This window comes from Pistacia vera, unplaced genomic scaffold, assembly GCF_008641045.1.
Source record: "Pistacia vera cultivar Batoury unplaced genomic scaffold, PisVer_v2 Contig127, whole genome shotgun sequence".
NCBI classification, from domain to species: domain Eukaryota; kingdom Viridiplantae; phylum Streptophyta; class Magnoliopsida; order Sapindales; family Anacardiaceae; genus Pistacia; species Pistacia vera.
In genome coordinates, this window is record NW_022195325.1 from 559197 (window position 1) to 587087 (window position 27891).

The window sequence follows — 27891 nt, forward strand, 5'->3', positions numbered from 1 at the left end:
CCAGGTCTCGGTTGAACCAGTTCAACCGGGCCGAGTTTTAAAACAATGTTTACAACTACACCCCTGAAGTTTAAGAAAACTAGCATTTAGTAATTTTCAATTTTCATTACTCATTCATTTGTGTCCAATCATAGTCACAGATCCTTGGAAATAATATATATTAAATTTTACATCAAAGTATAGTTGTGGAATTAATTTTGGGAATTAAATTTTGGTGAACTTTATTTTCCAAAAATATAAATATTATATAATATTATAATTAGTAGAGTGAAAATGAAGTTTTTGAATTTGCCCATAAGTTAATTAAATATTTAATCATTTAATTAAGTAATATACTAATGTTCATCAATTTATCATATACAATTACTAATTTACTATAGATATGCTTAGATTTTGATAATTGAAGTAAATACTATTCAATCAAATATACTATTTTTTCAAAAATAATTTTTTTTAATAACATTAAAACACTTTTAATTAGATCATAATTCAAATTATATTCTTAATTAATCAAACAATTAATGAATCTAATATATTTTGATTCTCTTAAATCTTAATCACAAGCCCTCAAAACTTTAACGTTATAATATTTTTTTTTAAATAGAGAAATAAAATATAATTACTAATAACTAAATTATTTAGGAAAATATTTCATACACAATTAGTAGGTGGTTTTGATTTTTGTATTTAAATAAATTAACAAGTAATCACTTATCTTTAATACTCGTTGAACTTGGATTTATACAATCATACTTATGAGTTAATTAAAATAATTTATATAATATTATAATTGCTAGAGTGAAAATGAAGTTTTTGAATTTACCCATAAATTAAATTAACATAAATTGTGACAAAAGAATCAAATTAAATATTAATATTAATATGATTTATGAATTTTTAATTAAATATGTAATTAGTATGATTCTAAATTTGTTTTATGTCATTAATTTAAGTTTGATTACAAAACACTTACCTTTCTTAATATACCGTGAGTTGTCATACTATAATATTATAATTTATTAAATATCTAATCATTTAATTAAATAATGTTCTAATTTTCATCAATTTATCATATATAATTACTTTTCTTAATATATAATTAATTTATCATGTACTAATGGCATTTATTTAAGTTTGATTACAAAACACTAACCTTTCTTAATATACCATGAGTTGTCATACTATAATGTTATAATTAATTAAATATTTAATCATTTAATTAAGTAATGTATTAATGTTCATCAATTTATCTTATATAATTACTAATTTACTATAGATATATTTAGAACTTGATAATTGAAGTAAATATTATTTGATAAGAGCTTGAAAGTATATATTTTGTTAGTGATTTAATTGGATTATTTGTGGAAAACTATGTTTAATTTGTGGAATTTGAATTAATTATTTCATAAATATCTTTTACGGGATCACGGGTGTATTTTGAGTATTTTTAGGTTCAAACCAATATTTGAAGGAAGAAGAATGATGTCGATGGAATTCGTGACAAGTAGGAAAAAACGGTGTAAGAATCGGAGTTGAAATGAGAAAGTTGTGACGCATCGAAGATACAATGTAAAATCTGGAAATCCTTCAAGGTGAGCATGCTTCGATGTTTCGATCATAACTTGAGCTGTAGAAATCGGAATTCAACGATTCTTGTGGCATTGGAAAGCTTATTCAGAGAGCTTATGTTGATGACCTTACTAAATTCTGAAGATCACGGACTCATGGGACAGAAAGAACAATTGCCGCAACAACCGTTTATTATCACCGCAGCGATAGGTCACGGCCTGTTTGGGTTATTGCATTCTCCTAGTCCGAATCTCAATGGGTTAAGGCATTTAATTCTTTCCTAAGTAACCTCCAAACCCTAGCACTATAAATAAGGGTCTTTAAATAGTTTTTAGGGGATTAGAGAAGGAGAAAGGACGACTACTATTTTGGAGATCAGAATTCTTGCAGTTCTCGTTCGCCAATTAGAGAAGTTTTTATATGTTTCTTTCTTGAACTCATGTTATTGAATATAATGATGGTTTTTATTATGGCAATTATAAACTAAATCCCTTTTCTAGGGCTAAAGATGTAGCCCAATTTATGAATAGGTGTTGACTTTATTGCTGTTAATTCTTATTGAGCATTAATTATAAGATTTATTATTGTGTGTAATGCTTTCAATTCTTAATGATCTGAGAGTTGAATGATATCATGGGTTGGGTTGAGATCGAGAGATGAAACCTGATTTGTCTAAGGTAATAAAACCATAGATTGAGTGAATGCTAGAAATAGGTTACCGCGATCTATGAGTCTATGGTAAATTCCATAGAACTTAATGATCTCTTAGCTCCTAAATCCCACTTAGAGATATTTTAGGTTGTTGCTTAAGGGTTAATTCACTAATTGTTCGAGAGAAAGTTAGTAGAATATTAGGGAGTTTGGCTTTTAGAATAAGCTTAATTAGGTTAGCAATAATTGTCAATGCATATGATTAAATTGGTGTGAAATCTGTGCCATAGGTTTAGTCATATTGATCTGTTTACCAAAGTATTAATAAAATTCTACTTTTGTTTAGTTTTTAGTTTGTTTTCTTTTTCATTAAATTCATTCTTAAAATTCTGTTTCATCAAATAGCAACAAAATAGACTAGTTTGGTACTTGGTAGGTAGTTCTCTTGGGATTCGACACTCGTTTACTCGAGCTTTATTACTTGTGCGATTTCATACACTTGCGAATAGCCTGTCAAGTTTTTGGCGTCGTTGTCGGGGAACTATTTTTTTTTACCAATATCAATACGAAATATTTTGTTGCTAATTTGATTTTTTGTTATTTTAATTAGTTTAGTTTTAATATTAGGTTTAGTTTGTTCTTTTATAAATACATTTTTTTTAGCTTACCAAAGTTTTCTTGTTTTTAGGTCTTGGATCGTGCACATACTAAGAGTGTAGACTTAGTTCATTTTAACTCTAAAAACAAGAGAACAATCTGATAGTTAAGAAAAGTGATGGCAAGCAACAACTATATGATGCCTTCGGAATGGAATTTTTCAAGGAGAGCAGTAGAAGTTCATGAATTAGATTTAGATGGTTACACTGCTTTGGCCGCTCAAGTTTCAACTATTCAACAACAATTGGGTGCTACACTTAAAGTTAATGCTATCAAGTCTCCTACTTCAATTTCTGAAATTAGAAATTTCCAAATAGGAAGTCTGTTTGCACAACCCGAACACTTCAATTACATCAACAACTTCCAAAAAAGGCAAGGGAATCCATATTCCAACAATTATACCCCAGCATGGCAGAATCACCCTGATTTCTCTTGAAGCAACAACAATGATCCTACACCACCTCCTGTTTTTCAAACTCAAGAGCCAAAATCTAACTTGGAGAATGTGTCTACCAAGTTCATTAAAGAGACAAGTAAGAGGTTTGAGAAGACTGAAGTCCTTGCCCAAAATCAATCAGCCTCTATTTGAAACCTTGAGACTCAAATTGGGCAAATTCATAATATATTAGCGGGAAGAGTTCAAGGAGTTTTGCCGAGCGATACAGAGAAGAATCCTAAAGAACAAGTGCATGCAATCACCTTGAGGAGTTGAAGAACTTTGGAGAATTCAGAGAATGAAAAACAGAACCAAGAACAAGAGAAAGATTTGAAGGAAGAGCAGAAGAACGATCGCCGCGGCAAGCGTGAAAATATGGAGAAGATTGTCAACATGAAGGATGATCGTTGCGGCGATGATACTGGTGGCCACGACGATCGTGAAACAGCCCCGAATCGACAGAATTTTCAACTCGTTGCCACGGCGATGAATCTGGTGGCTGCGACGAGCGTGAATCTGAGCAGAAACTTTCTTCGAGCCATGCAAACCTTCCGTACCCACACCGATTGAAGAATCAGAAGCTTGACAAGCAATTTGGTAAGTTTATCGACATGTTTTGAAGCTTGCATATTAATATTCTTTTTGTTGATATGTTAGAGCAGATGCCCAAATACACCAAGTTTCTGAAGGAGATCCTCACGCATAAAAGAATATTTGAGGAACATGAGAAAGTAATGCTAACGGAGAAGTGTAGATTCAAAAGAAACTACCACCTAAACTACGAGATCCAGGGAGTTTTACTATCCCTTGTATTATTGGTAGTTGTTATTTTGATAAAGTCTTATGTGATTTAGGGGCAAGTATAAATTTGATGTCGTTTTCTATTTACAGGAAACTTGGATTAGGAGAAGTGAAGCCAACCACTGTGTCTTTCCAATTGGCAGATCGATCAATAACATATCCTAGGGGGGTGGTAGAAAACGTCTTGATTAAGGTAGATAAACTGATTTTCTCAATAGATTTCATAGTGTTAGACATGGAGGAAGATCAGGAAATGCCTTTAATCCTAGGACGACCTTTCCTAGCCACGGGTAAAGCATTGATAGATGTTCATCAAGGGAAACTAATCTTAAGAGTAGAAGATGAGTAAGTAGAGTTTAATGTTTTTTATGTTAAGAAGCATCCATCCGACTTAGACACATGCTTTGAGATTAGTGTCTTTGATAACATAGTGAATAAAAAATTAGAAGAAAACTACCCTAGTTCACCCCTAGAGAATTGTTTAGTCAACTCTGGGACTATGGAGGTTGACTTTGAGATGTAGATGAACAACAATTAAAGCTCTATCTAAATGGTGAAATTAAGGATATGAGGGCTTGGATTTTCCTAGATGATCCGGATTGAAGAAAATGAAAAGTCAAGCTTATGACTTTAACCAAGCGCTTTTGGGAGGCAACCTAAGCTTTTTATTTTTATTTTTATTTTATTGATTAGTGTGTTATTTTTGCAAGTGCTAATTTTCAAGTATGTTTATTTTTATTTTTTTTCTGTTTTGTGTAAATAATTTTGATGTTGTGGTTGTTTCTCTAAATTCATAAATTTAACACGTGATGTGTGTTTCTTATGAGGTGCACTACAAGTTTCTTTGTTTTGACAGAATTAAAAGAGAACAATGGAATGAAACGTGTTGGTGATCGAATTGTCACGCATATTCGCAATTCACTATTGCAAAAAGGGGTAACTTTTCTTTTTCTCTTTTTTCCTTTTGTTTATATTTGTACATTGGGGAAAATTTAGATTTTAGGTTGGGGGTAAGGGAAGTTTCTTCCCAAAGACTTTGAATTTATGGATTTATGAGAATTTTTATTTTTTTTATTTTTGTGTTCTGTTTTGAATTTTGGTTCTATTCTTGAATTAATTTATATGGCTATGATAGGAATGTGATTGCAATAACATGTAACAAATGGAGGAAATTAATTTTTGCCTTTAATTACGGATGATTGTAAATGTTAATGACATTTAGTTTGAGACCCTAGCGATTTGTGGATTGGAAGTGGTTAAGTTTACCTACTTAGAGACGTTTTATGTGTAAATTTTCCATGAACATTTTTTGTGATCTCAACAAACTCTAGAATTCATTTGACAACCACTCGAGGCGAAATCCTAGAGTTCACATCACTTAGGAAATTATTTAGGCTATTTTTAGACCGATTGAGTCTTTCAAGCCGACCTTTTTTATTATCATCGCTAGTTAACCCTTTGAGCCTTTTAAACACAATTTAGCCTTGTTTTTCTTTCTTTGAACTTAATTTTTTCCCTACCCTGATTATGAGCCTAAAACACAATCCTACCCATTTAATCCTTAAGAGACTTAACTGTTATTCAAGCTTAGTACAAGTATTGGTGAGGAACTGTAGTTTTGCCACAACCCAGGTTTATGCGAAGAAATTGGTTGGGGGTTGTGGAGTGCTTGTAAGATCAGTGGGGTTGTGTGTGTGTTTTCTAGTTTCTTCATATTATTGTTGTAAAAAAAGGAAAAAAAAAAAGGAAAAAAAAAGAGAAAGAAAAGAAAAGTGGGCATTGAAAAGCATTGTGAAGATTTGGAATTATGCAAATGGGTTTTATTACTGTCGAAAAGAAAGACCTCGATAAAGGTTGGGAAGCTATTGAGTGAAAAAGGGAAGTGTTTTTGTATGATAGTAATAAGAATGAATGAAAATTAAGTCTCTTAATTTGATTTTTGTTAATTTCCCTTTTCATTCCTTCATGAGCTCATACCCTAGCCTAACCTTACAACATTTACAAAGACCTATTGATCCAAGGTAATGTGAAATTCTACATTAGTGGAGAGTGATTTGAAAAGTGAGCCTATGGAGTTTGATTCCATGATTCACATAAAAGTCATAACCCAAATACTGAGATCAAAATTCTGTTCATGAATGTTATGCATAAAACCATCCGAGTTTTGTAGACTAATGGTTTATGGTTGTATGAATGTTTTAGGGTTGATAACGAAAATGGAATTGACGTTTGCATTGTCTGTGAGTTTAGGCAATTTTTAATTATTCTATTTGTTTTGTGTATATGCGATTTTGAGACAACTTTATGAATTGATCCAAGAATTTTTGTTAGTTTCAATTCTTTTTATGTTTATTTTTATTTTTGGAGTTTAGGTTAAGTTTAGTGTGGATGTTTGGGGTTATCATCGCTGGAAACCCTCACAAGACTACAACTCGTCCAACTAGAGCCGCTTAGGGGTTTAAAGGCTTGTTGCATACGCTAAATGCAATCGTGTCAATCTACGAAAGTGATTTAAAATAGTTTAGATATAGGTTTTAATTGGTTGTTTTATTTTTAAGCTTAGAGACTAATTTTATCGCTTAATTTGCTAGGGACTAGCAAAAAGCTAGTTGGGGGTTGTGATAAGAGCTTAAAAGTATATATTTTGTTAGTGATTTAATTGGATTATTTGTGGAAAAATGTGTTTAATTTATGGAATTTGAATTAATTATTTAATACATACCTTTTACGGGATCACAGGTGTATTTTGAGTATTTTTAGGTTCAAACCGATATTTGATGGAAAAAGAATGATGTCGATGGAATTCATGACAAGTATGAACAAACAGTGCAAGAATCGGAGTTGAAACGAGAAAGTTGTGATACGTTGAAGATACAACGTAGATCTGGAAATCCTTTAAGATGAGTATGCTTCGATGTTTCGATCATAACTTGAGCTGTAGAAATCGGAATTCAACAATTCTTGTGGCATTGGAAAGCTTATTCAGAGAGCTCATGTTGAAGACTTTTCTAAATTCTGAATATCACGGACTCATGGGACAGAAAGAACAATCGCCGCAGCAACCGTTTATTATCGCCACAGCGATGGGTCACGGGCCTGTTTGGGTTATTGCATTCTCCTAGTCCGAAACTCAATGGGTTAAGGCATTTAATTCTTTCCTAAGTAACCTCCAAACCCTAGCACTATAAATAAGGGTCTTTAAGTAGTTTTTAATGGATTAGAGAAGGAGAAAAGATGGCTACTATTTTGGAGATCGAAATTCTTGTAGTTCTCATTCGCCAATTAGAGAAGTTTTTATATTTTTCTTTCTTGAACTCATGTTATTGAATACAATGATGGTTTTTATTATTGCAATTATGAACTAAATCCCTTTTCTAGGGTTAAAGATGTAGCCCAATTTAAAAAATATATATAATATTGATAAAAAATAATTATTAAAAATAAAAAATAATATTATATTAAAATAATTTAAGAAAAATAAAAAATAATAATTAAAAAAAATGGCGACAAAATCTCGCAATTTATCATACATAAATTGCGAATAGCCTGTCAGGTTAATATAAATTGTGAATACCTTTCTTAATATACTCTGAGTTTTCATACTATAATATTATAATTAATTAAATATCTAATCATTTAATTAGGTAATATACTAATTTTCATGAATTTATCATATATAATTACTTTTTTTAATATATAATTAATTTATCATGTACTAATGGCATTTATTTAAGTTTGATTACAAAACACTAACCTTTCTTAATATACCTTGAGTTGTCATACTATAATGTTATAATTAATTAAATATTTAATCATTTAATTAAATAATGTATTAATGTTCATCAATTTATCTTATATAATTACTAATTTACTATAGATATATTTAGAACTTGATAATTGAAGTAAATATTATTCAATCAAATCTACTATTTTATTCAAAAATAATTATTTTAATAAAATTAAAACATTTTTACTTGGATCATAATTCCAGTTATTCACTTAATTAATCAAAACTTTAAGGCATGGGCTTTTGCCATTTTCTGCGCTTTCACGCGACCTGCAGGTATTTTTGGCGGTAGCACCGCCTCATTGGATTCGGATGGCACGACCCGATCCAATCGGTCTAGCCTTCGGCTAACCGTTTGAAGAGTATTATTGAACCTCTCCAGGTAACTCATGATAGTTGGGTCGGGCTATGAGCTTGAAGGAATATCTCTTATGATATTTTGCTGGACTGGTGGCACTTCGGGAGAAGTACCCTCCTATACCTGGGGGATTGCTTCATTACCATGACTGGTTCGCTCAGATTTGAAGCTACGAGCCATTTGTTGTTATGGGACCGATTAGTCAGAATTTCTCTGATGAAGAGTAGGTACTAAATCAGGCCCTCCTTTTAGCGTCAAACTGTTGGTGCTTGATTTTGATATCAACTACTCACACATGCAAAATGCTAAAAGAACTTAGAAGTCATACGTGATATGAAAAGATCGAATTAAATAAAAAGGTAAAGAGCAATGTTTAAAGTGGTTCGGATGCTCAAAAGTGAATCCTACGTCCACTGCTATTGTATTGATAAGAGAGAAGCCAGGTCGCGTTCAACGAGCTTAGTTACAGTTTAGAGAGAGAGAGAGAAAGAGAGAGAGAGAGCTATTTAAGCGTAAAATTGACTAATCCCCCAAAATGAGAGAGAATTCCTCTATTTATAGTGGGAGAGTTCAAGGTAATGATTATAAAAGCTGCAAGTGGGTAGGTGTCGTGCAAATCTTTCTCTGTGTCTCATTGGTCACCTGCTCGAGGGATTTCCTCGACTAATGCAGGGCTTTGACACGTTGGCAATCTCCAGCCGCTTGCTAGCCTGGCACTCACCAACTGTACTGACAGGAGCCACACCACTTGCGCTAGGGGCGACGTGGCCGCGCCTGGACAGTACAGAATCCTTCTGAGCTCTGACCATACTTTATTGACGAGGCTCCACGTCAGACCTATCTTTTCAGGCATAACACATGTAATGTTGAAACTACATCCGATCAACATTAAGTTATTGCAGTAAAAAACGACTATGTTGTAGTCGTTATCGGTTCTAAGTCTTGTTGCCGTTGGTTTTCCCACCATCATTAAACAACCACGATGTCTACAAACCTTGCACTAAAAGAATGAAAAAAAAAAAAAAAAATAGATTCTATATAAAAAATAAATAAAAGGAAAAATCAAAAATTTATTACTCTAGGTTAAAAAGTCATAGGTCTGTTTGGCATATATTGCACCCTCAAAGGAAAATGATTAGGCATTGCATATTGGCAATTATTATTGGCACACCGCACCTGCACCGAGTATGTAACCCCTATGAATGTGGGAGTGGGTTCAATGTCAACCAGGTTGAGTTCTATGCTAACTAGAAGGGTATAGACTCTACGCACCATAGTTTAAACTTGAACTATAATAAATTGTGACAAAATGAAATGAAAGTTTCTTGAACACACATATATATCTATATAATCTGTTTATTTAATCATGATATATAAATAATTCACACAATTGTTATTTCACTCAAATAGAATATATTTAAAAAAAAAAAAAAATCAACTCCCCATGCAACCAAGATGAATTGTTTACTATATTTTTGTTTTTTTTTTTTTTTTTAATGACTTTTCAATTAATGCTTGTAAATGTTATTTGATTCAATAATTCTTTTAAAAGGTGAATATTTCTAAATGCATATCATATGTACGTGCATGGATTTAAGAGAGGACACCAATTGAAAAATTATGTATAACATTATTTTTTTCTTCAATTCATGAACATATCCCCTTATTAATCTATTCAAAGTAAAAAAATAAAATAAAATAACTCAACCCAGAAAATAATCTTAAGATATCTAAATCAAACATTTTACTTTGAATAGTTGACCAAGTGCTTCAAGAGGACTAAGACTGAAAATCTTGCCTCCCTTTGTTGCCTAGGGTCTTGAGGTTGTTTAATTGGTTTCAAATTTCAATGAAAGGTGGACGACACCCACTTTGCTCTTCTGATTGAATTTGTATAGAATTCATATATATATATATATATATATATATATATATATGGTAAAAATGTTTTGCTTTGCCTCTGATCACTATTGTACGGTACCTGCTCTAACACATTATATGTTATACGGTATATTGGTTAGGCATGAAATCTCGACACATGTCTTATGACTAAGCAATGGGTGTCTAAACTCTTGCCACGTGTTTATGACCATGCAAGTGTTTGGCCATGTGTTATATCAAGGAAGGGTGGCTTCCTCTATAAGACTGCCGGGCTCTACTTCAACAATAAGATTCACAATTGAGCTATGAGTGGACTATTTCACTAATAAGCTTACAACGGAATGGTTTGCTAGGCCATGTGTCATGCGATAAGAGGATAAGAGGGTTGCTTCATGAGTAAGATCACCCATACAACACTATAACTAGGGGTCTGCCATCCCAAATGAAGGATCTAGAATTTCATTTTCTCATAGCTATAGAGCAGTTGTCTCTTAAGAGCAAATATCTTTTATAAACACATCAATAAGATACAATGAACGTAGGAATTTCACCTTGTATCTGAACCACTTTAAAAACTACTTTTGTATATTCTTTATTTACTTTAACGCATTATTTTTGTCATCAGCCAAGGGTTCAACAACATATTTCACAGTCTCATGCAACATAGATCCTTTGCGCAAACTCCCCAGAAAGGCTCTTGTATTTCTCGTTGTTGCAAGATATCACAACAACATTACACATCAAAAATACTTTAATGGTAATGGCGTATTTCTATATCTTGAAATGACATGTCGGCAGGTAGATTATTCTAAAAATATGACTACAAAGAAATTGAAAGACAAAAAAATACGGTGATGACTGATTATGCATGTAAAAAAAGAAGATGCAAAAAATTAAAGAACAAAAGGATGGGTGTGTCAGAGTAGATTAGTTTTCAAGACTTAGGGTGCAAATTTATTGTTATAAGATAGTTAGGGTAGGTATATGTGAATTGGTTGTCATAATATTGTACAGGTTTCACATGGATAAACATAGGGATGAGCCACGAGCTGGGTAGCTCGCGAGCTACTCGAGCTCTGCTCGAAATCAGTCGAGTCGAGTTCGAGCTCTAGTAGCTCGTAAACAGTGACGAGCCGAGTTCGATTCGGACCGAGCTCGGCTCGTCAGGCTCGCGAGCTTAAACGAGCTTATGGGGCAATTTGCAAGATTTTAAAAGTTTTATTTTTAAGTTGTCAAAATTACAAACAACACCCATGACCCATTCACAGACAAAAACTCAAAACCCATTTCAAAGCTCAAACAAAAACTCATCTCTTTCACCTTGATTAATCCTCGGTTCCATTCGAGCTTAGAATGTGAAAGAAAATTAATGAAGGAGAAAATCTGAAGGAGCAGGAGAAGAAAGAGAAAAGGAGGTGAGAATAGAGAAGAGAATATGGAAGAAGTAAAGAAGAAAGAGAAGAGAATGGGGAGAAAAAAAAAATACAGACGAAGGAGAAGATCTAAAGAAGTAAGAAAAGGGAAGAGGGAGAAAAAGAGAAAAAAAAAAGTTGAGGTGACAAAATGAGGTGATAGATCAAAAGAAGAAAGAGAAAATGAGGGGAGAAAGAGAAAAAAAAAAAAAAAAAAGAGATGATATTGATAGGTGAAAAGAAGAAAGAGAAAATACAATAAACTATTGAGCTCGATTAGGCTCGAGCTCGTGCTCGAGCTTGAGTACCACTTCAGACTCGCGAGCTCAAGCTCGAACAGGAATATTAAAGCTCGATTGAGCTCGGCTCGAGCTCGAGCTCGAGCTCGCTACTGTTCATCACGAGCCAAGCTCGAGTACCAAGATACTCAGCTCGACTCGGCTTGTATACATCCCTAGATAAACATACATGTTAACCTTGAATGAAAATTACTAAAAATATCTCAAATATATATTATGAATTTCTAAATGCATATTATATTTATATGTGAACCTAATATCTAGGGGGTGTATAGAAATTTAGGGTAGAACCGAAATCGGGCGGGTACCCAAGGTTCCGGTTTCGGTTTCAGTTCCTACCCGAAACCAACCCTATCAAGGTCAGTTCCCATTCTCAAAAATTGGAACCAGAACCGAGATCCGGGTACGTGGGGAGGAACCCGGTGTATTTGTAGTTTTTGTAAACAGTTGGGGGTGTATTTGTTATTTTCACAGGGTACGTTTTCATTTTTGTGAATAGTAGGGGGTCCTTGTAATTTTTCCAGGTACCCGAAAACAAAACATGTGTTTCAAGTTTTGATTCCAGACATTTAGGAACCGAAACCGATCGATTCCAGTTCCGATTTCATGGAATTTGGACGGGTACTCCAACCAGTCCACCCTTACTAATATCATTCATTTGTCTTTCATTTATTTTATTATTACAAATTTTCAATTTTACCATTGCGTGAAATTTAAAAGACAGAATGTTTAGGTTAGACCTCATTAAAGACTCTTTTGGTTTTTATTTACTTAGCCCAGACACTAGGAGAAAGTGTTTTTAACTCTTTTAATATATTTATTCTTATCTTATTTCCATATTAAATTCCTATTATTGCTTTGAATTTGACGTATCAAAAACTAAGTGAATAAGATTCTTTTTGTATTGAAGGAAAACATAAGCAATATTAAGGTTTAAATAATATTCGAATTTTAAGGAAATTTCGACTATAATTTGAGACGTATGGGTGCAAAGAATAAAATAAAATATCAACTAAGCCCAATATAGAAATTAGGGTAATTACTTAATATTTGTATGTGAATATTATATTTATATGTGAATATTTATATGTTCACCGGGATTTCGAGGACCCGTCCCGCCCTGCCCTATATGGAGCGGGGAAACCCCGATTTTTTCGGGGATAGGGGCGGGGGTGGAGGGTGTTTTAATCCCTGTCCTCAAGGATGGGGCGGGGGTGGGTGATTCATTTCCCCCGGCCAGCCCCGTATATAATATATAAAATTAAAAAAATGTATATATATATATTTACTTTTCACTAATATCCCTATATTTCACATAATTACAAAATTATCCTACCTATATAAACTCATATTTTCTTAATTTCTCTCACCTTAAACAATTGAACATGAACAAACCCTGACCCATATTTATATATAATAAATTATGTTTAAACGATTAATTTAAGTGTTTGTTATGTGGACGAGAATTAACTATTGTGTTTGGTAATGCTCAAATTAATTTATGTTTATATAAAATTAACGGGGCGAGGACAGGCGTCTAACATTCTCCTTTGGGACGGGGAAGGGGAATTCCTGTCATCTTCGTAACGGGGATGGGGCGGGGGTGGGGAATGATTTTGAGGGTGGGGATGGGTACGGTGAATGAAATCCCCGTCCCGCCCCGCCCCATTGCCACGCCCATAGAAAACCGAACCACAGCCACCATGGAGACCATCCATCGTTTCTCAGGCCGTCTGCTTTCATTAACTCTGGCCCAGAAACATATAAAGTCCGCCCCAATTTTTATCCCGACCCGAATACCCATCTCTCTCCAAACCCCCGCCCCATTCTCCACCACCCGAAAATCCCGGACGTCCTCTACGGTTAGAAGGGCGGGTTGGCTTCTGGGTCTGGGAGAAAAGAAGAAAGTTAGCTTACCTGAGATAGTAAAAGCGGGTGACCCTGTTTTGCATGAGCCAGCCCGCGAAGTTGTCGGAGAGGATCCAGAAGATTATTGACGATATGGTTAAGGCTATGAAGTCGGCTCCTGGTGTTGGGCTTGCTGCTCCTCAGATTGGAATCCCATTAAGAGTAAGTTTTTTAATTACATCTTGCATTTTTAAGTTTTTGAGTAGGATTAAACTGTGTTAGAGAAAGCTTAAGTTGATAGTTAATGCATAATTTATTTGGTAGTTTGTTTTAATGGTTCGGTTTTTTTCAGCTATGTCAAGTAAAGGATGATGTTCTTTTGAGACAAAAATAAAATAAAATTTTCAACTCTTTTATGTGTATTTTTTCCCTATATTGATGATAAATCCTGAAATGTTGAGTATAATTTTGGAGAAATCTGATGGCTATAATGTGACGTGTGGATGGTCATTGATGCGAATGTGCTCAAAGAAAATCTTTTGTACTGTAAAACTAGTGCTTTATGAGTAATGGTTTAGACCTTGAACGTCTAAGAGAAATTTTGTTTTGAGTTTTTGCTTTGTATGAGTGTACTTGATGTATGGTGTTTGAAATTTTTGCCTAATTATCTGGTTCTCTAAGATAAGGTGTATAAAGTGAAAAAAGAAATGTATACGATACAAGAACCTCTTTTAGTTAGTAAGTATTAACATATGTGCAAACTGGGACACTGGCCGCGAGTTTGGTACTTCCAAACCAATCTACATACTGATATTGCAAACCATATTTATGTAAAAACTATGTCATGTTTCATCTGTGCAGATTATAGTTTTAGAAGATACAAGAGAATATATCAGTTATCAGCCCAAGGAAGAAATTAAAGCACAAGATAGACACCCTTTCAATCTTCTGGTATGTTAATTCATCCAAGGGCAACCGTATCCTTATCATCCAAGAGTTTTCACTTTACAGTTACGCTCTATTAGTTCTTTTGAGGCAGGTGATTCTGAACCCGAAGCTTAAAAAGAAGAGCAACAAGACTGAACTATTTTTTGAGGGCTGTTTGAGGTAAGATTAAACAGTTAATTTCAGCTATAAAATGGTTTTCTCCCGAGTAGATATTATTCTCTTTCAGATCTCTGTTGCCTTGTCCATTCTTATTTTATGTCAAATGTGATGACACACAAAACTTTAGAGTCCAAGTTCTACCTTCTGTTGTACAGTTCATTATCACAACTTTTAATTCTATAAACTCAGTATTACAGTGGATGAATTAGCTTTGCTCCTACCCGAGCATGCAATATCTCTCCTTTTTTTTTCCTTTAAACTTCCTACAAGCTGTAGAAATGTACTAAAATTAAAATCATACTAGCCGCAAATATGGTTTAGATGTTTTAAGATAACTTAAGAGAAATTTAATCATTCCATTCTCTTTTCTAAAGTTTTAAATCCTTCGTTTAGGATGAATTCCTTAAAATAATGGAGTTATTTGATAGATAATAAGCATTATGAATGGTACTCGTGTCATTGATAGGAGGAATTAGTTGTTGATAATCAAATATGACAGGTGTTCAGTCAGTTTCCATCCTCCAAATAATTGATCTGTGTGCAATTATTCTCTTTCATCTGGATATTGTAAATTTAGAATTATATTATAGATTCTCTTGTTAGTCGATGAATACTGACAAATATATGCAAGTTGCTAGACATGAAAAGGACGATTTCAGCACTTCGGAAAATTCAGTTAGAACCTTGACTTTGATGCTACGAAAGATTTTAGTTTATTTTTCGTAATCCTTTTTCTTTATTTTATTGCCGTGTCATTCAGTGTTGACAGATATAGAGCGGTCGTGGAGAGATATCTAGATGTTGAGGTTACAGGTTTGGATCGCGATGGCAAGCCCATCAAAGTAGATGCTACAGGTTGGCAGGCACGGATTTTACAGCATGAGTGTGATCATCTAGAGGGAACCCTCTATGTTGATAAGATGGTACTGAAAACATTTAGAATTACAGAAAATTTGGACTTGCCTCTTGCCGAGGGATGCCCCAAGCTTGGGGCTCGCTAGCTCATCCTATAGAGCTGAACTGTTAGTCTGAAGAACAAGGATGAAGGTTTGTATTTTAGTGTCAAGAGGCTTTATCGCGACTTTTGGTGATGCTCCAGGATGTAGTTCACTGTTTTAGAGATCGTTCATGTTCTTTTATCTTTGCATTTTAGGAAATGCAGGGAAAAAAATTTCTTCATTTCACTGTATTTCCTATCATGTATCAAATTGTTTGTTTATTGCAGAAAGATTTGAAGCAGTTGTAACTGTTATTATGATTCAATTGAAATGGGCATTGATTGAACATCATTTTGAATATAAAGAATTTTATGTTTGTTTACTAGGATGTGATATGTTAAATTGTATTGCTTCAGAGCTTAACTATTATTATTTCTCCAGCTACAACAACCCCAAATTTCACTGTGGTCTCCGACTGGTATTCTGGAGAGACTCAATTCTAAATGAGTTATAAAGTACAGGAAGCAAAAGAATTAGATGTTATGAACAAGAATTATGTTGATTTAAGATATTAGCTTCAGGATGCTCACAGATTTTAGTTTATTGTTTGTAATCCAATGAATTCATATGACAGATTTATCGGATTAACTGTTACATAAGACATTATTAGGGATGAGCATGGGTAAAGGGTAGAATCAAAACCGACCACATTAGGGTCAAGTTCCGATTCTGGAAAATTGGAACCAAGAATTTCTGGGTCCGATTCCGGTTCTAGCACTGCAAGAACCGGGAACCGGAATCAAGGTCCAAGTATCTAGGTAGGAATCAAGACTTAATTGTAATTTTTATAAACTGTTGGGTGTGTACTGTTTTGGGGGTGTATTTGTCATTTTTTAAAAAGTAGGGGGGTAAAAAGGTTTGGAGAATCGGAAGCAGAAACTATGTTTCAAGTTCTGGTTCCAGGTTTCTAGGAACGGGAACCAGCTAGTTCCGATTCCGATTCCAAATCTTAGGAACTAGTCGATTTCAGTTCCTTAAAAAAGTGTAAGGTACCCAAAACTACTCACTCCTAGATATTAATAATCTGAACTGAGAAATTTACAAATTCTATAATCTGTAGAAAACTCTGTATTCTTTTTTTATTAGTAGAATTTTGAGAAAAACTTGAAATGTATTTGTACCTTCCGAGTATCATTATTGCTATGGCGATAATCAAATTGGCAGCCACATATTGATGTTCAAAGAAATTTGCAATTATATGATGGAGTTGAACCGCCGTACATTACAATCCCCTCTCAAGTGATGCTACTCAACAAACTCATCGATTGAACTGTAAAAGAAATGGAAGAACACTATATATTGCTCAAATGAAACTTGATTCGTGTAAATAGCATAATACTATATACAACAATAATCATACAACCCTACTCAACATACTCATTGGTGAGCTGTAAAAAATATGCAGAACGCAGAGCCCTGTACCATAACATACTTTGCACTAGAAAGGGCGTGGCCTTGCACATATTAGAAAAGACTGACCTCTCTAGTCTCTTTAGAAGGATTGAAAAGCGTACCTTTGGTACTTAAAGTGTAGTTAGATGAGACATACTGTCGAATTAACCCTTCTGTGCATGTGAAGCAAGCAGGCGGGTATATTAAACCCACACTTGACCCGTAAGCATTCCAACAGAATGAACTTGTGATTCCCCTAGAGTGTGACACAAGTTGAATGTCTTCCAGATATAAGCCTTCACATGGTGTGTAATCGCTGCATGCAAATACTATTGCTTCCTCTGTGGCTGAAGTTCCTTTAATGTGCTCAAAGGATATGTTCTCTATTTTAACAGCTGAAGTCTGCATTTCATCAGGATAATAGATACACATAAAAACAAAACAGTTCCTTTCACAAACTGCAAATACGTCAAGCGAAATTCATAGACAAGAAATAGGTATGCAAGACTGTTTAAATTCTAAATTCAAAACGAAAAACCATGAAGAGCAGTGTTTCGATTTTCTAAACAAGAAATATCCAATTATAGCGTTTTCAGTGACATGCAGCTATCATTATAACCATGTTTCTTTTGACATATGCTGAAAAGATTTGATATTCCCAAACCTTGAACTTGAACAAAAGTAAGAATTTTCTACCTGGTTTGCACATGGTGTCAAAGAATCACAATAGTATTGGTCTATTATAATTGGATTCGATACGTTTTCCATCAACAAATTCCGGAACAAAATGTTAGTGGCAAAACCACTACCTCCCTGGTGAAGATATAAGAAAGCACAGAATCAATTTACTATATATTATTGTTTGAGTTTCTATAACACATAAATTGACAGTTACATGTATATGTATATAGGTGGAGCAAGAGAGACTACCATCTTAGGAAAACTACCTGCCATGTTTTAATTCGCACCCCATTCTCGGTGTTGGAAATAAACGCTCCATCAACCGTTACATCTTGAATTTGTGAACATGAGTTGAATTTTCCCAAGCTTCCAATGCTGATGGACAATGATCTAAATGAGTAAAGGTCAATAACTCTACCCATGGTCTAATTTGGATGAAAGTTGTTCTTACCTTATACCATGGCCTGGTCCACAGACAATATTTTCTATTTGGACTCGTGAAGAATTGCTGACTATAGAGATACAGTCATCTCCTGGATGAAGAATTTTAAGAATAAAACAGATAAGGATCTCAAAAGAAAACAACGGTTTTTTCATGAAATAGGACATACAACCTTTACCTTTGTTAGGTCACAAAGAAGCGAAAACTAGATGTGACCTCATACAACTTAACTGTATGGAGTTTGAAGATGCGATATAATTGTTTTCTCAAATGTAAACAGACCAGATTGAGTATTATTACTTATTTAAGAAATCCATAAACTATCCACTCTAATACATGTCTTTAGTAAATCTGAACCAGGAGTAGGACTAGTTTCCATCAAAGTACTACTGATCAAGTTTTTCTAAATAGAATGGAAACAAGTTAAATACTTTAAAGATTGTAACCAGGGTAGCCAAATCCATTGCACATTACAATTATAGGTGGGCATAAATTACAATTAGAATACTGATATTTCATTCTCAAAACAAACTTTCAACTTATTAACTCATGATGACAATCACTTTTCCGAAACAGACATGCAATCACAACCAAAAATCCTAATCCACAATCTTGTTGTCTTAAAATGAAGCAGACTATCATCCACATTTTCTACAAAAAGGAAACTTACTGCATTTAAATGAGTATGAGAAGAATTTTAGCCGTGGTAAAAAAATTGTACAACCACTCGGATATGCAGCAGTTTCTGAGAATAACCAACCTGTTCTTACAATGCAATTTTTGACTTCAACACCATGTGATGCCGTAATGTGGATTCCATCTGTGTTAGGGCTAGCGGCAGGTGCTATCACTTTGAGTTGGGAAGTCACAACCCGAAGACAGCTACTAAATGAAATGTGCATTTGTTGGCTGTTGACAATCATAAGCTTCTTGACTTTCAAATTCTTGCACTTGTGGAAAGTAACAGCCTGCAAGCGTGGTTGTTATAAGATATTAAGCATACAAAACCATATGGGAAAAGTAACATTTGGAGCCATAATTAGGGGTGTTTAAGGTGCACAGAGGAGCAGAACTAAATACATTGATCAAAGAATAAACCAGCACTAACCGTTGGAGCATGTCGACATGGCTGCAATATATCAAATAAATCAGATTCAGAAAAATGCAGGTAAGTAACTGTAAAGTAGACAAAAATCTAAAAGTGCAATACAGCTATACATTTGCAGGGTTGATCTTGCATGATCTAGCCCACCATTCCCATCCCATCCCATTGATTGTCCCTCCTCCTTCAACAGTAAGAAGGTTCACCCCATGAAAGAAGAGCCATTTCCGATGATTTAAACCCTTCCACGCATCAGGATCTTTGGGGGCAACAATTGTACCAGATATCTATAGAAATACAATGCCATTGAAATAAATTGAACAAAATTGATCTCAGGCACTAACATAGAATAGGAAGATATTATTTATGAAAAATCAGTTCTTATAAACTTTTTTGCTCTTACCACCAAAGTGACTTTCGATTTGCATGGCCCAAAAAAGTCAATAGGACGGATCAGAGAAGTATACTCAGCTGGAATTACAATTACAATTCTTATTCGTGAAGAGCATGCTAGCTTCCAAGCATTTTCAAAAGCCTGAAAGCATAAAATGCACCGTAACATATGAAATGCTTTATCTTTCCATTTATTAGTAAACAAAGTGAAACAGCAAAAATTAGTACTGCATCAAATTTCCAACAGAAGAAGATAAAAGAATATTTGCATCCCACAGTAACACCCTAACGGTGATCATTCACGATTCTCCATATCAAGCTTTCCTCGGACTACAAAAGATTTGGTTAAACCAACTCAATTTACAAATTATTTCCACAAATGAAACTCATAATTTGGCCATTACAAGTTCAAATTTCCCAGAAAGAAATTCCTAATCAGTAACTCTAGTCTTTATTGTACATAACTTGACATCATAATCATGAAATTCCTCAACCAACTGCAGTTTTTTTTTAAAACTATACAAAATTCGACTCTCCAAGACAACTCACAATTCACAGACATTACAAAATTACTCTCTCTAAGTTCATATACCAAGATATTAAAACAAACTAACCGAAGCACCGACTCCTCAGCTTAAATTAAAAACACAATTAAAAGCTTTGATCACCATGTATTATAAGTTGTAGATAACTTACCTCAGTATCATCATGGAGACCGTCTCCTTTGGCACCAAAATCAGCAACAAAAAGGACCCTTTTGGATCTGAGTCGGGTTCTATTTAAGCCAGAACGTGGGAGCTCCAACAGAGAGTCAAAGCCTTCGGCATACACAAAACTCAGAGACAAACAGACAAATGCAAGAATTAGAACTGTAACACATGAAGAAAACGTTGGAAGTCGAAGCTCCATGTTCTGTTAAAAGAACATGAACTTAACTACTTGAAGAGTTGGTTAAAGATTTGGAGGGTATATAAAGATTTGTTGTTAGATTTAAGAGACAGACTTTGTTGGAGAATGTAAAGAAGCTCGTGAAGTCAAAAAGTAACTATAAAAATATGAAATATGCCAAAGCATGACACGTTTGAAAAGCAACACGGGGTCGGCATCTTTTGCAACATCTTTTACTCGAAATTGAAATGACATGTATATTGTTTGTATATGAATTATTACCATGTAAGCACTATTTGAATGCATTTTGAGTTGGAAAAATATCACAAATTATATGTGGGGTGACTTATGTGTTCCCAACCAAAAAATGGCCCACTCACAAATCCATACTCGCCCACTTTTTAAATACCATTTCAGTATCCAAAACATAATTTTGATATTAATTTTCGTTACGAGAAAGGCAAAATGATCAAAAGTCTATTATTAGTAAGGGCAGAATGGTTAACAAACATTTGATCACCGAAAAAGAAGAAAAGAAAAAGAGATGGTGCATGTTAGTAAGAGATGATGCACATTAGCAGCGTCACAACCGATGGTTTTTGTCGGTTTTCGGCCGATCCCAACATTCAAAATCACTTCCGAGACCTCTCACAGAATCTCCATCACCTCCTCTGCAAAGCCCAAACCTCCATTTTTTGTCATCACTCACCATTTCCCACCACCACCTCCATTCGCACGGCTAACTCTTCAAGCCGGATTTTTTGGGTGGGAAAAAGTCGTTAACTCATTGATGAAACACCATCTTTATTCCTGAACTTGTTACATTAGCAACAGGATGAGTACATGAGGGTGAAATGACACTATTTCTTGAATGTCCTTTTTTTACAATTAATTCGTTAACTATAGTCTACTCGTATCATCAGTTCCCTGGTGGGTCATACCCCAACTTCAATACGGGCGTCAATCTAACCAATTCAAGTCACTCAACCCATAATTTAGCCTCAAGAAAAACCAATGAACTCATAAAAGAGCAATTCTGCACGTATCGTTCTTCAACGGAATTTCATCGAACACTTTCTAGGCGTCACTAATGAATGTTAATTAACCATACAGACATATCAAAGCACTACCAATAAAAACCCTAGACTACCGATTTTTAACAAAATAACTTCATACATTCAACAATGGAAATAATCCATAGATGAGTTGCATAGAAGATATCAATAGAAACTTTCTCACTTTTGTTGCTTTCTGAAATTAACTCTGATAATCACAACCATAATTGTGCACTAAATTGTTGTTGAAGGATTGATTATTATTACTATGAGGCAGCCAAACTATGCAATAATCGAAAATTGAGATCAAAAGCTTCGACCTTAAATTTCTGCCACTCAGGTGCCAACATCCAGTAAGAAAAATCACTTCTATGCTTTCCTCGAAATATTTTTACTGCTATCGCAAACAATAAGAAATATGGTAAATATCATTTATGAAATTAAGGTTTTTGTGATATTTACTGAACCACAGTGGGTGTAATTGATATTATCCTTCTATTGTAGCCGACCTGACGTTATAAACTTAATAATACTTCTAAGACGGATGACAAATCATACTCTTTTTAATCAGTATGACATGGCGTTTCCTATAATTCCGTGCAGATTGACATGTCATACTGATTATACAAGATATCATCACATGATGACAGATGGAGTGTTTTCTACTTACTTATAGTACATGATAATGGCAACTCATTCAATCAATCACAACTATGACTATCATTAAGACCGAACCACTTCACAATTGTTGTTATTCAAACCCAAAAATTTCACTGATGTGTGTTTAGATATAATTACTGTCAACTTATAAGCTCACCAGAACATCAAGTGAATAATGACAACATAGAGTTTACATAATTTCATGGAACTTGTTAGGCAATTACGGGTGAACGGTTTCGGGTACCCTATACTTTTTGTCGGAATCGAAACCGAAACCGTTCTTAAGATTTGGAACCAGAACTGAAACCGATCTGTTCTGATTCTTAGGTTTCTTACTCGGGTACCCTATAAAATTTAATTACTCCCTATTAATTTAAAAAATATCAAATAAACCTTAAAAATTTACAACCAATGTTTTAAAAACCGACCTGAGACAAAACCCGACAAGCTGACGGAGTCCTAAGTTGACCGGTTCAATCAGTTGAACTAGCTGATTCAACCGATGACATCATCATGTTGACGTCAACATGATGATGTCAGCAACATTACTGTTCACAGAATGTAAAATTGCAAAATTTGAATCCAAATTATAAACCCCTTAATAAAAAGACCTTAGCAAAGCATCATCAAACATCATTACATCAATAATACAACAAATTACAAATCAAAAAAACAAAATAAAGGAAGAAATCACATAAACAAAATTAACAACTCAAATCAAGTGTTCATTCATCATTCACCAAAACAAAATTAAAGGTTTGCTACTGGAATAGTGGAATGTACATCAGTAAGGTGACATCGTGACAATTACCCGGTGCTGGTGAAGATGAGTTGCCGTTGACAGTTGAGTTGACCGTCGGAGAGATGGAGCTCAGCTGTGAATAGTGCAACTGTGAACAATGCAACTATGAATAGCTGAGATTCAAGCAATGTGAGGGGAAGAGGTGACAGTTCTTGGGCAAGAAGAAGACGAGATCGACTGTGTAGCTCCGAGAAGATTGACGACGACGGATGAACATCGTAGATCGGCGGTGAAGAAGAGTGTGAGAGGATAGAGAAGATTGCGAAATGGGAGGAGATTCGCGGTACCCCAGCTGACGACGAAGTAAGCAGTTGACGGTGAAGGCTGAAGCGACGAGATTTTACTATGAATGGGAGATCCGGTGGAAGATTTCAATTTCAGACTTTCAGACCAAAAGTGTGGGAAATGTCGTTAAAATGGGGGGGGTGGCGGGAATGTTGATAGATGCTTTGGGATAGGGGGGTTTTACTGTTCAATTTATATAATTATAATTTATGGGTTTTACTGTTTTAGAGTTTAATTTAAATTTTTAATTTTATAAATTAGTTGACCCGGTTTTTTTTTAAATAACGGTTGGACCAACGGGTACTACAGTGCATCGATCCAATTGCGAGTGTAAGTGGGCAACTGATGCGGTTTTGAGCCTCACCCGGCCCGACTCACCAGTCGGGTCCCGGTTCAACCGGCCCGGTCGGGCCAAGTTTTAAAACAATGTTTACAACTACACCCTGAAGTTTAAGAAAACGAGCATTTAGTAATTTTCGATTTTCATTACTCATTCATTTGTGTCTAATCACAGTCATAGATCCTTGGAAATAATATATGTTAAATTTTACATCAAAGTATAGTTGTGGAATTAATTTTGGGAATTAAATTTTAGTGAACTTTATTTTCCAAAAATAATATTATATAACATTATAATTACTAGAGTGAAAATGAAGTTTTTGAACTTGCCCATAAGTTAATTAAATATTTAATCATTTAATTATATAATATATTAATGTTCATCAATTTATCATATACAATTACTAATTTACTATAGATATGCTTAGATTTTGATAATTGAAGTAAATATTATTCAATCAAATATACTATTTTTTCAAAAATATTTTTTTTAATAACATTAAAACACTTTTAATTAGATCATAATTCAAATTATATACTTAATTAATGAATCTAATATATTTTGATTCTCTTAAATCTTAATCACAAGCCCTCAAAAATTTAACATTATAATATTTTTTTTAGATAGAGAAATAAAATATAATTACTAATAACTAAATTATTTAGGAAAATATTTCATACACAATTAGTAGGTGGTTTTGGATTTTTGTATTTAAATAAATTAACAAGTAATCACTTATCTTTAATGCTCGTTGAACTTGGATTCATACAATCATACTTATGAGTTAATTAAAATAATTTATATAATATTATAATTGCTAGAGTGAAAATGAAGTTTTTGAATTTACCCATAAATTAAATTAACATAAATTGTGACAAAAGAATCAAATTAAATATTAATATTAAAATGATTTATGAATTTTTAATTAAATAATTAGTATGATTCTAAATTTGTTTTATTTCATTAATTTAAGTTTGATTACAAAACACTTACCTTTCTTAATATACCGTGAGTTGTCATACTATAATATTATAATTAATTAAATATCTAATTATTTAATTAAGTAATGTACTAATTTTCATCAATTTATCATATATAATTACTTTTCTTAATATATAATTAAATTATCATGTACTAATGTCAATTATTTAAGTTTGATTACAAAACACTTACCTTTCTTAATATACCATGAGTTGTCATACTATAATGTTATAAATAATTAAATATTTAATTATTTAATTAAATAATGTATTAATGTTCATCTATTTATCTTATATAATTACTAATTTACTATAGTTATATTTAGAACTTGATAATTGAAGCAAATATTATTCAATCAAATCTATTATTTTATTCAAAAATAATTATTTTAATAAAATTAAAACACTTTTACGTAGATCCTAATTCTAATTATGCACTTAATTAATCAAAACTTTAAGTTTGACATTATATATATATATATTCTCATTAATACTAACCTTTCACCTCCCAAAATTTAATCATAAAGAATTTTATTCAAAATTTTATTAATGACATATTAATAAATTAGTGATTTTATTTCATTAGGCATTCCAAAGGTTTAATCCCTCCACATTCAACTCTTAGATACAAACGCTTCATGAATATGTGAAATATACACGCAGGATTTCAATTGCAGTTCTAAAATTGCTATTTATTAGTATTAATAACATATATTGGGCATCAAAATGTCTAACTAAATGATATAGATTCATATTAGTCTGTTCACATTAACCTAAATATTAATAACAATTAAATAATGATATCTCAAAGGTCTCAACAAAACTTTGTTTATATATATATATATATATATGTTTGTCCCCTCGCATTCACTTAAATTCAAACTATTGATATTATCATTATATGTTGTTATTCAAGATTTAATATATTGTTGGAATTGGTTTGTCTTTTTATTTGTTGATATGTTCCTTTCTAGTGCTTTCTCTCTATCTTAATTTATAGACTATGCACAGCTCTATATAGCAAAGCAAATATCTTGGTTTCAGGTAACATAGCCTCATCTAAAAGGGTTTTCTTTCTCTAATATTAAAAGGGTTTTATATGTTATATTGGCTGAATCAATATGCAGTTTTATGAGTCTCAAAGTTCACTATGATACTTCATAAATTCAAGAAGTTAAAGTTTTTTACTGAAAGTAAATATTTTTTTTTCAGTTAAGCAATGAGGAAGTAGCTTTATGGTAATTGTTTTCTCCAGTCGGGTTGATTTCGAAATGCTACAACAAGGTGAGCGGGAGAAAGCGAAGCAATCAATTGAAAACACTTCCAGCACTGAAGACATAAAGCAAAGGTATAATAATAATTAGCCAAGAATGCATATACAAATACAATAGACGAACTTAGAATCTGGGCATATTTTGTTCTAGGTATCTATTGATGATGTTTTTATTACACAAAACTGAAAGAACGGCGGAGTTCATAAAGCTACAAGACAAAGAAATGGAAGTGTTCGAGAATATATAAGAGAGAGGAGGTATTCAAAATCCGCAATGAAAAGTTGGCAGCATCGAAGTGCAGGTTTTATGAAGAATAGAGTGAGATCAGTGTTATGCTGCCAACTTATCAAGGGTGTGAGTGCGTCTAAATGTTGGAACTCTTTTCTTCAACAATTCCGTACATACAAAATTGTGTATTAATTTCATGTATTTATACATTAAAATGAGGCTACTCAAGGTTTGACGTTCTGTTAATTAACATTGTGATGTGTTCATTACGGAGACTAACTAAATGTTATCAAGTAGATTAATTAGGACGACATTTAGTGTATACTTTTCTTCGCTTTATTTTCTTTTTGTTACAAATAATTCAAATTTCCAAGATATTTATGGTATAAAAATGCATTTATGGTAACATTTTGGCATTAAATAATGTTTGCATAATATAATTTATTTAGTATATTATGTTAAATCATTTTTAGATTTTTTTTAATTTATTTAAGATAAAACAATGTCATTATTTAATATACAAATAACGCGCCGGCTCTGAAGCACACCCTTGTTATTGCTTGCCATGTAGGATTGTTGAAAATCTCAATATGATTGCCATGTAGGATTGCTGAAAATTCTATAATTGTAGTCACTTGCCAAACCATTTTGTTTAATTGTAAGAGTCGAGTTTTGCATTACAATTACAATAGACCATTTGCCGAACATTATCCATTAACAATTGTAATATTTTAATGTCCTTTTTAGTTAACACTATATGAAAAGTTTATTTCATGTTGTTCATCATAATTGTTGCAAGCAAGTTGCCGAACAAAATACGATCAATAAACATATCAAAGGAAGATTGTACTGTAGAATTACAAAAGACCAGATGTCGAACCATTATTCATTGTACTATAGAATTGTAACAGTCAGTAGTAAATTGGTCATAACTTGCTCAATAAAAATCCAATTGACGAGTGGTTTAAATCTTTGGAAACTAGACAGACAGTCTTTAATTTGATATATTCTATCATCACACACATTTAGGTTTTTCCCGTTTCTCAATTTCCACTGAACAATCAGTAGTAAATTAGTCTTATCTTGCTCAATAAAAATCCAATTGACAAACGGTTTGAATATTTGAAAACTAGACAGACATAACTTTAATTTGATATATTATCACTCTAAATTTGGATAACCATAGACCCACTGTCAAACCATTCATTTTATCATTACACACATTTTGGTTTCTCCCATTTCTCGGTTTCTATTGAATAGTCAGTAGTAAATTACTCATAACTTACTCAATAAAAATCCAATTGACAAACAGTTTGAATATTTGGAAACTAGACAGATAAAGATTTAATTTGATATAGTATACGCTGAATTTAGATAACTATAGTCCCATTTCCGAATCATTCATTTTATCATCACACAAATTTTGGTTTCCCTTATTTCTCAGTTTCCACTGAACAGTCAGTAGTAAATTGATGATAGTTGCTCAATAAAAATCCAATTGATTAATGGTTAGAATATTTGAAACTACACAGATAGACCTTTAATTTGATATGTTATACAAT

At 33.2% G+C, this 27891-nt stretch overlaps 1 protein-coding gene and 1 pseudogene across 1 annotated transcript; one reads left to right on the plus strand and one right to left on the minus strand.

The window, feature by feature from the left end:
- Positions 1 to 9206: 9206 nt before the first annotated feature.
- LOC116121628 (probable polygalacturonase At1g80170) lies at positions 9207 to 21087 on the minus strand. The gene is made up of 10 exons (XM_031407573.1): positions 20514 to 21087; positions 19828 to 19959; positions 19541 to 19711; positions 19431 to 19451; positions 19083 to 19290; positions 18332 to 18413; positions 18147 to 18255; positions 17896 to 18012; positions 16929 to 17601; positions 9207 to 9262 (listed from the first exon to the last, which is right to left on the minus strand). The coding sequence occupies exons 1-9, from the start codon at positions 20724 to 20726 to the stop codon at positions 17272 to 17274; spliced, it is 1383 nt and encodes a 460-aa protein (XP_031263433.1). The 5' UTR covers positions 20727 to 21087; the 3' UTR covers positions 9207 to 9262; positions 16929 to 17271.
- LOC116121629 lies at positions 13419 to 16098 on the plus strand (annotated as a pseudogene).
- Positions 21088 to 27891: the final 6804 nt, after the last annotated feature.

Coding starts and splice junctions, on each gene's coding strand:
- LOC116121628 (XM_031407573.1), bottom strand. CDS start 20,726: ATGGAGCTTCGACTTCCAACGTTTTCTTCATGTGTTACAGTTCTAATT. Junction 19,712..19,827: donor AATCGAAAGTCACTTTGGTG/GTAAGAGCAAAA, acceptor GTATTTCTATAG/ATATCTGGTACAATTGTTGC. Junction 19,452..19,540: donor GCAAGATCAACCCTGCAAAT/GTATAGCTGTAT, acceptor GATATATTGCAG/CCATGTCGACATGCTCCAAC.